The 17356-nt window shown below is 51.4% G+C and overlaps 1 protein-coding gene across 3 annotated transcripts in view; it reads right to left on the bottom strand.

Annotated features, from left to right (window-relative positions):
• Positions 1 to 3403, bottom strand: part of ruvbl2 (RuvB-like AAA ATPase 2) — a 41686-nt gene extending 38283 nt beyond the window's left edge. For 2 of the 3 annotated variants that reach the window (XM_070861793.1, XM_070861792.1), the window contains exon 1: positions 3384 to 3403. Coding sequence is in view for 1 of the 3 variants with exons in the window: in XM_070861794.1 (XP_070717895.1) it covers positions 931 to 939 (9 nt within the window). In the remaining 2 variants the exon portion in view is untranslated. Of the gene's footprint in view, positions 1 to 930; positions 1002 to 3383 lie in introns of those variants that run through there. The other variant, XM_070861794.1, reaches the window with a different exon arrangement.
• Between the last annotated feature and the right edge of the window lie 13953 nt (positions 3404 to 17356).

Genomic DNA, 17356 nt, shown 5'->3' with positions numbered 1-17356 from the left:
TGGGAGCTTGCTGTGCACAAATTGGCTGTCGCATTTCCAAATGACTTCCTTCGCTGTAAAGTGCTTTGTGACATGTTGCGGTCATGAAAGGCGCTATATAAATGCAAGTCCTTTCTTTCTTGCTGCGGTACAGATCCGCCAGTGATCTCCCAAAACGGCCACTCCAGCCAAGATGGCTCTGGGTGGGTGGAGCTATTCAAGTTGGAGGGGGAAGGTGCTATTCAACTGGGGGAGGGGGAAGGGACTATTCAACTGAGGGAGGGGGAAGGGTCTATTCATCTGGGGGAGGGGAAAGGGACTATTCAACTGGGGGAGGGGGAAGGGACTATTCAACTGGGGGAGGGGGAAGGGACTATTCAACTGGGGGAGGGGGAAGGGACTATTCAACTGGGGGAGGGGGAAGGGACTATTCAACTGGGGGAGGGGGAAGGGACTATTCAACTGGGGGAGGGGGAAGGGACTATTCAACTGGGGGAGGGGGAAGGGACTATTCAACTGGGGGAGGGGGAAGGGACTATTCAACTGGGGGAGGGGGAAGGGACTATTCAACTGGGGGAGGGGGAAGGGACTATTCAACTGGGGGAGGGAAAGGAGCTATTCAACTGGGGGAGGAGGGAAAGGGGCTATTCAACTAGGAGGGAAGGGAAAAGGCTATTCAACTGGGGTAAAGGCGTTATTCAACAAGGAAGGGGAAATTCAACTAGGAGAAGGGAGGCATTATTAAACTAGAGGGTGAAGGGGCTATTCAACTGGGGGAGGGGGAAAGGGGCTATTCAACTGGGGGAGGGGGATGAAGTGCTGTCCCTCCAGTAAAGGTTGGGGTGGGAAGGGGAGCGAGAGGCCGGGATGATGATCATTCCCCCTCTCCCCCGGGGGAGGGGTCTCTCTCTCTCTGCCCCCCCCCCCTCCTAAGGTCCCGAGCCCGCTCACCGTTGCCATGCTGCCGCCGTTTCTAACGCCGCTCCCGCGTCACTTCCTGTGCACCCGCCAAACCTGCTCCCCGCTCGGACCAAACCCCGCACCAAAGGTTCCGCCCCGGGACAAACATTCCCCCCTCCTCCCCCCACTACTAATTGCCAATAGACTCTGATGGCAGAGATTTATTCATATTTGTGGCTCAGTGGGTATCAGAAATTCGAGGAAATGATGAACCGCCTCTTTTCTCTTGGAAGGCTGCAGGGTGACCTTTTAGAAGTTTCTAAAATTACAAAAGCTTTAGAGGATAAAAGAAAGACTTGCATTTCTATAGCACCTTTCATGACCATCGCGCGTCACAAAGCGCTTTACAATGAAGTAGCCGCTTTCGTAATGTGGGAAACCAATTTGTGCACAGCAAGCTCCCACAAACAGCAATGTGATAGAAACATAGAAAATAGGTGCAGGAGCAGGCCATTCGGCCATTCGGCCCTTTAAGCCTGCACCACCATTCAATAAGATCATGGCTGATCATTCAACCTCAGTACCCCAATCAGCCACTGTGCACACAGGCTTTAGGCTAATCAACTTGTGCCAAGGGATCGTGCACGAGGCTGAACATTTATGATTAAGTGTATAAAAGGTTGTTTGAAACTATCTATCGCTGGACAGTGACCTGGCTCGACCCATAGCAGGTCAGCTCCCCACCGGTGCGAATAAAGACTGCTTGAACCTTCGAACGCAGACCCGGTGTCGAGTGTTTATTTCAAATACTCCACTACACGCAGCGAGTTGTTGTGATCTGCAACGCGCTGCCTGAAAGGGCGGTGGAAGCAGATTCAATATAATACTCTCAAAAGGGAATTGGATAAATACCGGAAGGGGAAGCATTTGTCGGGCTATGTAGAATAAGCAGGGGGGGAGTGGGACTAATTGAATCGTTCTTTCAAAGAGCCGGCACAGGTTCGATGGACCGAATGGCCTCTTTCTGTGCTGTACCATTTCACAATGCCATGACTTTTGAAAATGCCTATCGCTATAAGTGGGATGTGATAGAAACATAGTAAATAGGTGCAGGAGTAGGCCATTCGACCCTTCGAGCCTGCACCGCCATTCAATGAGTTCATGGCTGAACATGCAACTTCAGTACCCCATTCCTGCTTTCTCGCCATATCCCTTGATCCCCCTAGTAGTAAACATAGAAACATAGAAACATAGAAAATAGGTGCAGGAGCAGGCCATTCAGCCCTTCTAGCCTGCACCGCCATTCAACGAGTTCATGGCTGAACATGAAACTTCAGTACCCACTTCCTGCTTTCACGCCATACCCCTTGATCCCCCGAGTAGTAAGGACTACATCTAACTCCTTTTTGAATATATTTCGTGAATTGACCTCAACAACTTTCTGTGGTAGAGAATTCCACAGGTTCGCCACTCTCTGGATGAAGAAGTTTCTCCTCATCTCGGTCCTAAATGGCTTCCCCCTTATCCTTAGGCTGTGACCCATGGTTCTGGACTTCCCCAACATTAATAAGAACATAAGAACAGAAGAACATAAGAATTAGGAACAGGAGTAGGCCATCTAGCCCCTCGGGCCTGCTCCGCCACCACAAGATCACGGCTGATCTGGCCTGTAGACGGGATCGAACACAGCTGTGATTGTCACTACCCCCCACACCCACCACATCCGAACATCTTGCCGATTAATATCTAAGCTCACACAATATCAGCGAAACTGCGCCCCAGCGAGGTGTCAATGGGATGGGGCAGAGCGTTGGGACAGAAATGAGCATTAATAAGGATGACAAAATTGGCGAGTTTGAGGTACTTCGCTCTTAAAAAATAAAATGACTCTGTCTCAGTCTTACAATGTGACGTTGTAACTCTCATTGTGTCAGCTGTGGCTCAGTGGGCAGCACCCTCGCCTCTGAGTCAGAAGGTTGTGGGTTCTAGGAACTTGAGCACAAAAACCTAGGCTGACACTCCCAGTGCAGTGCTGAGGGAGCGCCGCACTGTCGGAGGTGCTGTCTTTCGGATGAGACGTTAAACCGAGGCCCCGTCTGCTCTCTCAGGTGGGTGTAAAAGATCCCACGGCCAGTATTTCGAAGAAGAGCAGGGGAGTTATCCCCGGTGTCCTGGAGCCAATATTTATCCCTCGATCAACATAACAAAAACAGGTGATCTGGTCATTATCACATTGCTGTGTGTGGGAGCTTGCTGTGCGCAAATTGGCTGCTGCGTTTCCCACATTACAACAGTGACCACACTCCAAAAGTGCTTCATTGGCTGTAAAGCGCTTTGGAACGTCCGGTGGTCGTGAAAGGCGCTATATAAATGCAAGTTCTTTCTTTTTTAATTATCTACATCTCCCTGTTGTTGCAAGGTCCCGGCCCCACCTCCCTTTGATCCAATCACTCGTTAACGTTTCAACTTCAAATAGATTTTTTTTAAAGTTAGTTTCTACTCACCGAAAGGGAAAATTCTGGGGCTGAAGGAGTTAACGCTGTCAAAACCAAGGGCATGACACAGCAGGATAGTCACGTGGCCTGTCTGCACAAACAAGCCTGTTAGCCGGAGTCTCCAGGGGCGGAGTTGCCATGGCAATTGTTGTTGGCCCGGTGTGGGATTTTGGTGTGGGGAAGGAGCGGACAGTGTGGGCGGATTAACCCTGGGGCGGATGGGCCTGCAGCCCCAGGCCCCCACCAAAGAACACAGGCCCAGCAAATAAACGTCGGAAAAAAATATATAGAAAGTCTCCCAAATAGGCGGAATAGAATAGACAATAAGAGAGGTAAAAGCAAAACCGAGGAGAATATTGGCCTAAGGTGCACATTGGCAGAGACTAATTTAGGCCGAGAACTTCGGTTCTCAGTGAAAGCGGTATTTTTTTTTTGCCAAAATTACCGTTATTTACTATCACTATCCAACCTTTAATTTGCGCAGCGGTAAAAATCGGCGTCGCGCGAGGATTCGTGGTGCAAACCGCGATCCTCGCCAACTTACGCCCGAGGCCGATTACCGCTGCGAGTTGGGCCTCGGGAGGGCGGGAAAAACACCGAAAATATAAATTGGAAAAAACAAGAAACATTCGCAGGTCACTTATCTATCGAATCGCTGAAAAAAGAATGTTAAAAAAATACAAAGACCTTTTTCTGTAGGTCTTCATACTTACCGCTGCTGGCGGGGGGCTGCGGGACCGGGATTTTCCCCGTCGGTATTCTGGGCGCCGTATACGGATGCGGAGGGAGCCAAATTTTGGGCCAAAACGCTATTTTAGGTCTTGCACGGCGGCGCTCCTCTCCCCGGTGGTACATGGAACGCGCCGTCTCAGGACGTTGCCGGATTTCCCGCCGACTGGTTTTTCGCCAATAAATATCGCCCAAAAAACCCGGTCGCAAAATCGACAAAATTCTAGCCCAAGATCTTTACTATTTATCTATGTTATTATTTAACTGTGTTACTACATAATATATTTAATATATAAAATACATTTATATATATAATATATTATAGTGTAAGTCCACTGTAGTCATTTGTTATTATATTTATACGTCATGTAATGAACAAACATAGGCCCATTTGGATCGGTTTGCGCCCCCCCCCCCCCAGGCCCAACAGGCCCTTAATCCAGCCCTGGGGGACAGGCCAGGCTGTGAGCAGTTTGGACCGCTTGGGTCCTGCCCTTTCTCAGCACCGCAGGGGATTGGTAGCCCGCGGGTTGTCTTTGAAGGACAAAAAAGCCTTGGGGTTGTCATGGGGGCGCGGGGGGGCTGCGCAGATCGCATTCTCACCTTCCTCAGCTTCCGAACTGAGCCACACCAAGTGGGGAAGAGGAAGAAAGAAGGACTTGCGTTTATATAGCGCCTTTCGCGACCACCAGACGTCTCAAAGCGCTTTACAGCCAATGAAGTACTTTTTGGAGTGCAGTCACTGTTGTAATGTGGGAAACGCAGCAGCCAATTTGCGCACAGCAAGCTCCCACACACAGCAATGTGATAATGACCCAGATAATCTGTTTTTGTTATGTTGATTAAGGGATAAATATTGGCCCCGGGACACCGGGGATAACTCCCCTGCTCTTCTTTGAAATAGTGGCCGTGGGATCTTTTACGTCCACCTGAGAGGGCAGACGGGGCCTCGGTTTAATGTCTCATCTGAAAGACGGCATCTCTGACAGTGCAGCGCTCCCTCAGCACTGCCCCTCCGACAGTGTGACGCTCCCTCAGTACTGCCCCCTCCGACAGTGCGGCGCTCCCTCAGTACTGCCCCTCCGACTGTGCGGCACTCCCTCAGTACTGCCCCTCCGACAGTGTGACGCTCCCTTAGTACTGCCCCTCCGACAGTGCGGCACTCCCTCAGTACTGCTGCTCCGACAGTGCGGCACTCCCTCAGTACTGCCCCTCCGACAGTGCGACACTCCCTCAGTACTGCTGCTCCGACAGTGCGGCACTCCCTCAGTACTGCCCCTCCGACAGTGCGGCACTCCCTCAGTACGGCCCCTCCGACAGGTGTCCTCGGGCCAATATTTATCCCTCAATCAACATCACAAAAAAACAGATGATCGGATCATTATCACATTGCTGTTTGTGGCATCTTGCCTAGCGCAAATTGGATGGTGCATTTCTTATATTACAACTACAGTGTATGAGTACACTTCAAAAGTTGGCTCCAAAGTGTTTGGGATGTCCTGGGGTCATGGAAGGTGCTACAGAAATGCAAGTCTTTATTGTTGTGTATCTGTAAAGCATGCACTCCCATGTTCCGCCACAAGGGAGCGCATCCCCTGAAGTCCCAAGGGATCCCAGCATCCCTTGGGAGCACTGTATATAAGCCGGCCCCTAAGGCCTGTTTCTCACTCTGGAGTGTCTTAATAAAGACTGAGGTCACTGTTACTTTAACCTCCCTGTGTGCAGTCTCATCTGTGTTAGAAACACAATAACTGACGACGAGTATATGAATCCAACGCAAAGATGCAGCAAACTGTGGGCATCCTGGAGACGTTCTCGGAGGGTGAGGACTGGGAAGCCTATGGTCAAACGGCTAGACCAGTACTTTGTAGCCAACAAGCTGGACGGAGAAGGAAGCGCTGCAAAAAGGAGAGCGGTCCTCCTCACGGTCTGCGGGGCACCGACCTACAGCCTCATGAGGAATCTTCTGGCTCCAGTGAAACCCACAGATAAGACATATGAGGAGCTGTGTACACTGGTTCGGGAGCATCTTAACCCGAGGGAGAGCGTGCTGATGGCGAGGTATCGGTTCGACACGTGCCAGCGATATGAAGGTCAGGAAGTGGCGAACTAAGGCGACTTGCAGGACAATGTGAGTTTGATGGCTACCTGGAGCAGACGCTCAGAGACTTTTTTGTACTGGGCATAGGCCACGAGACCATCCTACGAAAACTTTTGACTGTAGAGACACCGACCCTCAGTAAGGCCATTGCGATAGCACAGGCGTTTATGTCCACCAGTGATAACACCAAACAAATCTCTCAGCACACAAGTGCTAGCAATGTTCATAAATTAACTGGAACTGTGTTTGCGAGCAGGAATGTACAGGGCAGAAAACACGAGTCTGTAACTGCCAGCAGGCCTCAGGTGACCCAGGTGACTCAGAGTCCTCAACAAAGGATGAATGCAAGACAATTCACACCTTGTTGGCGTTGTGGAGGCTTCCATTCAGCCTATTCATGCCGCTTCAAAAGGTATGTTTGCAAGAGCTGTGGAACAATGGGTCACCTCCAACGAGCTTGCAGACGAGCTGCAAGCTCTGCAAAACCTGCTCACCACCATGTGGCAGAGGAAGATCGGTCCATGGTGGATCAAAGCAATTTTGAGCCTCAGAGAGAGGAGGCAGATGCTGAAGTACACGGGGTGCACACATTTTTGACGAAATGTCCACCTATAATGCTAAATGTAAAATTGAATGGCTTACCTGTAGCCATGGAACTGGGCACTGGCACTAGCCAATCCATCATGAGTAAAAAGATGTTTGAGAGATTGTGGTGCAACAAGGCACTCAGACCAGCCCTGAGCCCCATCCACACGAAACTGAGAACGTACACCAAAGAGCTCATCACTGTCCTGGGCAGCGCCATGGTCAAGGTCACCCACGAGGGCACGGTGCACGAACTTCCACTCTGGATTGTCCCGGGCAATGGCCCCACACTGCTTATAGAATCATAGAAACATAGAAAATAGGTGCAGGAGTAGGCCATTCGGCCCTTCGAGCCTGCACCGCCATTCAATGAGTTCATGGCTGAACATGTAACTTCAGTACCCCATTCCTGCTTTCTCGCCATACCCCTTGATCCCCCTAGTAGTAAGGACTACATCTAACTCCTTTTTGAATATATTTCGTGAATTGGCCTCAACAACTTTCTGTGGTAGAGAATTCCACAGGTTCGCCACTCTCTGGGTGAAGAAGTTTCTCCTCATCTCGGTCCTAAATGGCTTACCCCTTATCCTTAGACTGTGACCCCTGGTTCTGGACTTTCCCAACATTAATAAGAACATAAGAACATAAGAATTAGGAACAGGAGTAGGCCATCTAGCCCCTCGAGCCTGCTCCGCCTTTCAACAAGATCATGGCTGATCTGGCCGTGGACTCAGCTCCACTTACCCGCCCGCTCCCCATAACCCTTAATTCCCTTATTGGTTAAAAATCTATCTATCTGTGACTTGAATACATTCAATGAGCTAGCCTCAACTGCTTCCCTGGGCAGAGAATTCCACAGATTCACAACCCTCTGGGAGGAGAAATTCCTTATCAACTCGGTTTTAAATTGGCTCCCCCATATTTTGAGGCTGTGCCCCCTAGTTCTTGTCTCCCCGACCAGTGGAAACAACCTCTCTGCCTCTATCTTGTCTATCCCTTTCATTATTTTAAATGTTTCTATAAGATCACCCCTCATTCTTCTGAACTCCAACGAGTAAAGACCCAGTCTACTCAATCTATCATCATAAGGTAACCCCCTCATCTCCGGAATCAGCCTCGTGAATCGTCTCTGTACCCCCTCCAAAGCTAGTATATCCTTCCTTAAGTAAGGTAAAAGGAGCTGGAAGGAGCTGGCTGGGCAAAATCCGCTGGAACTAGGATGACATCCGAGCACTATCACATGTCGATGAGGCCTCATGTACCCGGGTTCTTAACAAATTTCCTTCCCTTTTTGAGCCAGGCATTGGAAACTTTTCCGGGGCGAAGGTGCGGATCCACTTGGTCCCAGAGGCACGACCCATTCACCACAAGGCGTGAGCGGTACCTCACATGATGAGGGAGAGAGTGGAAATCGAGCTGGACAGGCTCCAACGCGAGGGCATCATCTCCCCAGTGAATTCAGCGAGTGGGCCAGCCCGATTGTTCCAGTACTCAAAAGTGATGGCACGGTCAGGATTTACCACGATTATAAAGTAACTATTAATCGTTTCTCGCTACAGGACCAATACCCGCTGCCCAAGGCAGACGACCTATTTGCGGCGTTGGCAGGAGGCAAGACGTTCATCAAGCTCGACCTGACTTCGGCCTACATGACACAGGAGCTGGAGGAGTCTTCGAAGGGCCTCACCTGCATCAACACGCACCAGGGACTGTTCATCTACAACAGATGCCCGTTTGGAATTCTGTCGGCTGCAGTGATCTTCCAGAGAAACATGGAGAGCCTACTCAAGTCGGTACCCCGCACGCTGGTTTTTCAGAACGACATATTGGTCACGGGTCGGGACACTGTCGAGCACCTACAAAACCTGGAGGAGGTCCTCCAGCGACTGGATCGCGTAGGGCTGCGGCTGAAGAGGTCGAAATGCGTCTTCATGGCAACAGAAGTGGAGTTTTTGGGGAGAAAATCGTGGCGGATGGCATTCGGCCCACAGACGCCAAGCCAGAGGCGATCAGGAACACGCCCAGGCCACAGAACGTCACGGAGCTGCGGTCGTTCCTGGGGCTCCTCAACTATTTTGGTAACTTTCTACCGGGGTTAAGCACCCTCTTAGAGCCCCTACATGTATTATTGCGTAAAGGTGAGAACTGAGTATGGGGGAAAAAAAACAAGTAAGAAAGCCAGAAACATTTTATGCTCCAACAAGCTGCTTGTGTTGTATAACCCGTGTAAAAGACTTGTGCTCGCATGTGATGCATCGTTGTACGGAGTCGGGTGTGTATTACAACAAGCTAACGTTGTGGGGAAGTTGCAACCTTTCGCCTATGCCTCCAGGAGCTTGTCTAAGGCTGAGAGGGCCTACAGCATGATTGAGAAAGAGGCATTAGCGTGTGTGTTTGGGGTAAAGAAAATGCATCAGTACCTGTTTGGCCTCAAATTTGAGCTGGAAACTGATCACAAGCCCCTCATATCCCTGTTCACTGAAAACAAGGGGATAAATACTAATGCCTCAGCCCACATACAAAGGTGGGCACTCGCGCTATCAGCGTATAACTATACCATCCGCCACAGGCCAGGCACCGAGAACTGTGCGGATGTTCTCAGTCGGCTAACATTGCCCACCACGAGGGTGGAAATGGCGCAGCCTGCAAACTTGTTGATGGTGGTGCAGCCCGCAGACTTGTTGATGGTCATGGAAGCATCTGAGAATGATAAATCACCTGTCACGGCCCGCCAGATCAGAACTTGGACCAACCAAGATCCTCTGCTGTCCCTAGTAAAAAACTGTGTACTGCATGGGAGCTGGGCCAGCATCCCCGTTGAAATGCAAGAGCTAATCAAGCCGTTCCAGCAGCGAAAGGACGAACTGTCCATTCAGGCAGACTGCCTGTTGTGGGGTAACCGCGTAGTGCTACCCAAAAAGGGCAGGGAGATGTTCATCTCAGATCTCCACAGCGCACACCCGGGTATAGTAATGATGAAAACGATAGGCAGATCCCACGTGTGGTGGCCCGGTATCGACTCTGACTTAGAGTCCTGTGTACGGCAATGCAGCGTGTGTGCTCAGTTGAGCAACGCGCCCAGAGAGGCACCACTAAGTTTGTGGTCCTGGCCCTCCAGACCATGGTCGAGGATCCATGTCGACTATGCGGGCCCGATCCTCGGTAAAATGTTCCTGGTGGTGGTGGATGCTTTTTCAAAATGGATTGAATGTGAAATAATGTCGGGAAGCACCGCCACCACCACCATTGAAAGCCTGAGGGCCATGTTTGCCACCCACGGCCTACCTGACATACTGGTCAGTGACAACGGGCCATGTTTCACCAGTGCCGAATTTAAAGAAATCATGACCCGCAATGGGATCAAACATGTCACCTCGGCCCCGTTTAAACCAGCCTCCAATGGGCAGGCAGAGCGGGCAGTACAAACCATCAAACAGAGCCTTAAACGAGTCACAGAAGGCTCACTCCAAACCCGCCTGTCCCCAGTACTGCTCAGCTACCGCACGAGACCCCACTCGCTCACAGGGGTGCCCCCGGCTGAGCTACTCATGAAAAGGACACTTAAAATCAGACTCTCGCTGGTTCACCTCAACCTGCATGATCAGGTAGAGAGCAGGCGGCAGCAATGTAAACGATGGTTGCACCACTGTGTCAGGAGAAATTGATCTGAATGTATGTGCTAAACTATGGACATGATCCCAAGTGGATCGCGGGCACGGTGATAGCTAAAGAAGGGAGTAGGGTGTTTGTAGTCAAACTCGACATTGGACAAATTTGCAGAAAGCACCTGAACCAAACGAGGCTGCGGTTCACAGACTGCCCTGAACAACCCACAGCAGACACCACCTTTTTCGAGCCCACAACACCCACCCAAAGGATCAACGACACCACCCCGGACCAGGAAATCGAACCCATCACGTCCAACAGCCCAGCAAGGCCAGGCTCACCCAGCAGCCCTGCAGGGCTAACAACACGCCAGCCCAGTGAGGGCACAGCCAACACACCAGAACAGACATTTGTACCGAGGTGGTCCACCAGGGAAAGAAAGGCTCCCGGCCGCCTCACCTTGTAAATAGTTTTCACTTTGACTTTGGGCGGGGGGACGGGAGTGATGTTGTGTATCTGTAAAGCATGCACTCCCATGTTCCGCCACCAGGGAGCGCATCCCCTGAAGTCCCAAGGGATCCCAGCATCCCTTGGGAGCACTGTATATAAGCCGGCCCCTAAGGCCTGTTCCTCACTCTGGAGTGACTTAATAAAGACTGAGGTCACTGTTACTTTAACCTCCCTGTGTGCAGTCTCATCTGTGTTAGGGACACATTACTTATTTTCTTTCGTTCAAACAGCGATTTATATATCATTTAACATTTTATAGGCTGGCAGGCAGAGCTTTACGAGAATGGGCTTTATTCCACTTAAAAACGAGAGAAAATCAGATGTTGCAATGGGTTCGTGACTGGCTTTTCACGTCTGGGACTGAGATTTATAATCGTACCCATGCTAACGGCTGAAAATTGTTTCTGCCTAAAGGGACTCGACTCGAAACGAGTTTGCGTGGTGTCAACAGGTTCTGTGATCCCGCTAGCTCTCCTGCTACCCTTTCAGTGTTTATTTAATTAACATGGCAGAAAGAAAAAGAAAGAGAATTTAACTGCAGTCTAGTTTGTGAGAGAGTGGGCCAGCTCTCTCTCTCTCTCTCTCTCTCTCACAGCCCCTCAGCGTTGAGTCTCACACACACACTGATTCCCCTGTGTCATGTCTCGCTGTTGCTGAATCACTCTCTGACCCCCCCCCCCCGTATCCCGGGTTACCGGGGAGCTTCCAGGTCCTACATGATCTCATACGTGCACAGATTGTCGGGGAGGGGCCTGACACACCTGTAGAGGAGGAAAAGTGTCCCTTGCCCGAGGTTAATCCGCAACACGATACCTGGCCCCGGTTGCTGTGGCGATTTCCCGCCCCCCTGCACGGTAAGTAGAGACTTGTCGTGTATTGAAGAAATGAGTCCATGTGTTTTCAGACCAAAAACGAAAAAAAGGCTGGTAAACACTCAAGCGGCTAGGCAGTATCTGTGCAGAGAGAGAGAAACAGAGTTAACGTCAACCGTCTCTCCGATGAGACGTTAAACCGAGGCCCCGTCTGTCCTCTCAGGTGGACGTAAACGATCCCGTGGCCACTATTTCGAAGAAGAGCAGGGGGCGTTATCCCCGGTGTCCTGGGACCAATATTTATCCCTCAATCAACATCGCTAAAAAACCGATGATCTGGCCATCATCACATTGCTGTTTGTGGGAGCTTGCTGTGCACAAATTGGCTGCCGCCCTCCCCACATTACAACAGTGAGTACACTTCAAAAAGTACTTCATTGGCTGTAAAGCACTTTGGGACGTCAAGAGGTCGTGAAAGGCGCTATATAAATGCAAATCTTTCTTTCAGAATTCTAGATTTTCAAGAACGGCACCAGGGATGAGAGACTTCAGTTACGGAGAAGGTTGAGTTCTTCTCCTTAGAGCAGAGAAGGTTACAAGGAGATTTAATAGAGGTGTTCAAAATCAGAGAGGGTAACTAAGGAGAAACTGTTCCCAGGGGCAGGAGGGTCAGTAACCAGAGGAACACGGATTGCCGATAATCAACGATGGAACCAGAGGGGGAGATGGGGAGAATGTTTTTACGCAGCGAGTTGTGGTGATCGGGAACGCGCTGCCTGAAAGAGCAGTGGGAGCAGATTCAATAGTGACTTTCAAAAGGGAAGATTTTCAGGGCTATGGGGAAAAGAGCAGGGGGGTGGTGTGTGACACAGACACGATGGGCTGAATGGCCTCCTTCTGTGCAATACGATTCTATGAATCCAGGACTTTAATTTCTATTCGCTTATGAGGAGTATTCAGTTATCGAGCATCGGAAAGGCTGCCCTGGGCCAAAAGCAGAAATTTATTTCACTATTCAGTCAATCCTCCCCTGATGCCACAGGGGTGAATTTGTATTCTGGAAGTCCTGCTGACGGAGGGCATCTCTCGAGCGAGATTTCCCAAGATGCATCCCCTTCAATCATCCCCTCCCCCGCTGCACTGTATTCTCACTGATTGTCCGTTGGGTATCAGTGCTGAGGGAGCGCCGCACTGTCGGAGGTGCCGTCTTTCGGATGAGACGTTAAACCGAGGCCCCGTCTGTTCTCTCAGGTGGATGTGAAGGACCCCAACGGCCTCTATTTGGAAGAAGTGCAGGGGGAGTTCTCCCCAGGTGTCCTAGGGACAATATTTATCCCTCAGTCAACATCACTAAAATCAGATTAACTGTCATTTATCACGTTTCTGTTTGTTGGAGCTTGGCTGCTGCATTTCCTACATTACAACAGTGACTACGCTCCAAAAGTAATTGGCTGTAAACCATTTTGGGACGTCCTAAGACACTATCTAAATTTAAGTTTATTCTTCCTATCTTTGCTTGCATATTACTGGAGTCTATCAGTAATAATGACTTAGATAAGAACATAAGAAATAGGAGCAGGAGTAGGCCATTGGCCCCTCGAGCCTGCTCCGCCATTTAATAAGATCAAGGCTGATTTGATCATGGACACAGCTCCACTTCCCTGCCCGCTCCCCAGAACCCTTTATTCCCTTATCGCTCAAAAATCTGTCTATCTCCACCTTAAATATATTCAATGACCCAACCTCCATTCCTTCCTGGGGTAGAGAATTCTAAAGATTCATGATACTCTGAGAGAAGAAATTCCTCCTCATCTCAGTTTTAAATGGGCGGCCCCTTATTTTGAGACTATGTCCCCTAGTTTTAGTTTCCCCTATGAGTGGAAATATCCTCTCTACATCCACCTTGTCGAGCCCCCTCATTATCTTATATGTTTCGATAAGATCGCCTCTCATTCTTCTGAACTCCAATGAGTAGAGGCCCAACCTGCTCAACCTATCCTCATAAGTCAACCCCCTCATCTCCAGAATCAACCGAGTGAACCTTCTCTGAACAGCCTCCAATGCAAGTATATCCTTTTGTAAATACGGAGACCAAAACTACACGCAGTACTCCAGGTGTGGCCTCACCAATACCCTGTACAGCTGTAGCAGGACTTTTCTGCTTTTATACTCTATGCCCTTGCAATAAAGGCCAACATTCCATTTGACATCCTGATCACTTGCTGTACCTGCATACTAACTTTTTGTGTTTCATGCACAAGGACCCCCAGGTCCCGCTGTACTGCAATTTTTCTCCTTTTAAATTATAATTGCTTTTCTATTTTTTCGGCCAAAGTGGATGAGCTCACATTTTCCCACATTATACTCTGTCTGATGCTGGGTAAGAAATGCAGTACCGGTTGGGGAGGTGAAGGGGAGGTCAAACAACAACAACAACAACTTGTTTTAATATAGCGCCTTTAATGTAGTGAACTGTTCCAAGGCGCTTCACAGGAGTGTTATTAACAATCAATTTGACACCAAGCCACATAAGTAGAAATTAGCACAGATGAGAGGTCGGTTTTAAGGAGCGTCTTGAAGGAGGAAAGAGAGGTAGAGAGAGACGGAGAGGTTTAGGGAGGGAGTTCCCGAGCTTGGGGCCCAGGCAACAGAAGGCACGGCCACCGATGGTTGAGCGATTATAATCAGGGATGCTCAGGAGGGCAGAATTAGAGGAGTGCAGACATCTTGGGGGCTGGAGGAGATTACAGAGATAGGGAGGGGCGAGGGCCATGGAGGGATTTGTAAACAAGGAGGAGAATTTTGAAATCGAGGCATTGCTTAACCGGGAGCCAATGTAGGTCAGCGAGCACAGTGGGGTGATGGGTGAGCGGGACTCGGTGCGAGTTAGGACACGGGGCAGCGAGCACAGGGGGTGATGGGTGAGCGGGACTCGGTGCGAGTTAGGACACGGAGCAGCGAGCACAGGGGGTGATGGGTGAGCAGGACTCGGTGCGAGTTAGGACACGGGGCAGCGAGCACAGGGGGTGATGGGTGAGCGGGACTCGGTGCGAGTTAGGACGGCGGGGCAGCGAGCACAGGGGGTGATGGGTGAGCGGGACTCGGTGTGAGTTAGGACACGGGGCAGCGAGCACAGGGGGTGATGGGTGAGCGGGACTCGGTGCGAGTTAGGACACGGGGCAGCGAGCACAGGGGGCGATGGGTGAGCGGGACTCGGTGCGAGTTAGGACGGCGGGGCAGCGAGCACAGGGGGTGATGGGTGAGCGGGACTCGGTGCGAGTTAGGACACGGGGCAGCGAGCACAGGGGGTGATGGGTGAGCGGGACTCGGTGCGAGTTAGGACACGGGGCAGCGAGCACAGGGGGTGATGGGTGAGCGGGACTCGGTGCGAGTTAGGACACGGGGCAGCGAGCACAGGGGGTGATGGGTGAGCGGGACTCGGTGCGAGTTAGGACACGGGGCAGTCGAATTTTGGATCACCTCTAGTTTACGTAGGGTAGAACGTGGGAGGCCAGCCAGGAGTGCGTTGGAATAGTCAAGTCATCCATCGGGCTGGATAGCTCTTTGTCGGCCGGCGTGGACATGATGGGTCGAGATGGGCTCCTTCCGTGCTGTAAATTTCTATGATTCTATGATTTGGTCAAGATAATCAGGCAGACTCCTGTTGTGTCTTCTCTCTCTCCTTAATCTCTCAAGGCAAAAAGGAACCAGAGGGTTGAGTCCGAAGTTTAGCGTCACCCCAATGAGTCGCTCGGTATCTTTGCTCACCGTTATATTCCTGTACAGCCTTCGCTCTCCATCGGCGGCACAGTGGGCCGATCAATCCACCCTCACGCTGTCCTCCTCCTCCACCGTCGGCACCACCGCCACCGCCTTTGGCGCGTTCAACAGATCCTCGGAGAATGTAAGCGCCGCATCGGACCCAACCGCGGCAGGGGGCACCAACACGACCACCCTCCCCCTCAATGCTTCCTCGACCGCCGCCAGCGAGACGCCACCCGACGCCGGGGGCCACGCCGCCCCCTCGCCGGGAGCATCCGACACGGGGAGCGCAGACAGCGTGACGGCACCGGTTACTCCAACCACCGAGCTCCGGCCGAACACGGCCCCTCCTGGACCCGGCGGGAGTCGGTCAACCGCCACCCCATCGGCAAAACCCACCGCCCCCGCACCGGCGACGCCGCCAAGTACCGCCCACGCGACGGAGCGCGCCTCTCCAGTACCGTCCGCCGGCCCAGGTAACGGACGCCATTTTGGTTTTAGTTTCCATTTTGTTTCCAGCCGCGTCAGGAAAGGGAGAACATTGCATTTATATAGAACCTTTCACCACACCCCAAAGCGCTTTCACAGCCAATGAAAGACGGGCATTGTTGTAACGTGGGACACGCGGCAGCCAATTTGCGCACAGCAAGCTCCCACCATCAGCAACGTGATAATGGTCAGGGATGTTTTTTTTTTTAGTGATGTTGGTTCGGGATAAATATTGCCCGGGAGATTTGGGGTGAATGCCCCTGTTCTTCCTTTGCATACTGCTACGGGATCTTTAATGTCCACCCGAACAGATGGTGGAGGGGGGGGGGCCTTCGGTTTAACGTCTCAACTGAACGACGGCACCTCCGACAGTGTAGCGCTCCCTCAGCCCTGCACTGGGAGTGTCAGCCCGACAATTTATATTTCAAGTCTTGGAGTGGGACTCGAACCCACAACCTTCTGACTCTGAGGCAGGAATGCTGCCCACTGAGCCACAGCTTACACCCACACTGTTACCCGCTGGGACAGATTCACTCATTCCATGCGATACAGGAGATGTACTGGTGGCAGAGACAACAACAACTTGTATTTATATAGCACCTTTAACATAGTCAAACATCCCAAGGTGCTTCACAGGGGTGTTATAAGAAGAAACAGATACATTTGACACCGAGCCACATAAATTAGCGCAGGTGACCAAAAAGCTGGGTCAAAGAGGTCGGTTTTAAGGAGCGTCTTGAAGGAGGAAAGAGAGGTAGAGAGGCGGAGAGGTTTAGGGAGGGAGTTCCAGAGCTTGGGGCCCAGGCAGCAGAAGGCACGGCCACCGATGGTGGATCGATTATAATCAGGGATGCTCAGGAGGGCAGAATTAGAGGAGCGCAGACATCTCGGGGGGGGTGGTGGGGCTGGAGGAGATTACAGAGATAGGGAGGGGGAGAGGGCCATGGAGGGATTTGAAAATAAGGATTAGAATTTTGAAATCGAGGCGTTGCTTAATTGGGAGCCGATGTAGGTCAGCGAGCACAGGGTAATATCATTACGGCTCTGATACTCTGGCAGGTCCTCCCGTCTAGCAATGGGTCGGTTGGTGGGGCGGAGGACAGGGGGGGGGGGGGGTGGGGGGTCGGGGGTGGGGTGGAGGGGTTGGGAGGGTGGGGTGGGGAGTTTTGATCTGATGTTGAACCGGGCGGTACAACCCTTTTGTAGCTGCTTCTGTGACGTCACAGAGAGGCTGCTGTGATGCGGAGCTGGGGGGCGGGGGGTGTGGGGAGAGCATTGCCGCATCACAAAGAGCGCTCACTGGTGGCGGTTGTGAAAGAGAATCGTGCGAGGCCGAATGTTCGCACAGGCAAGGTGAAGAGATAAGGCCCAACGGCGCAGGACAACGC

The sequence above is a fragment of the Pristiophorus japonicus genome, chromosome 19 (assembly GCF_044704955.1).
Source record: "Pristiophorus japonicus isolate sPriJap1 chromosome 19, sPriJap1.hap1, whole genome shotgun sequence".
NCBI classification, from domain to species: Eukaryota; Metazoa; Chordata; class Chondrichthyes; family Pristiophoridae; genus Pristiophorus; species Pristiophorus japonicus.
Note: the sequence above shows the minus strand (reverse complement) of the source record. Positions and strands in the feature narration are given on the sequence as shown.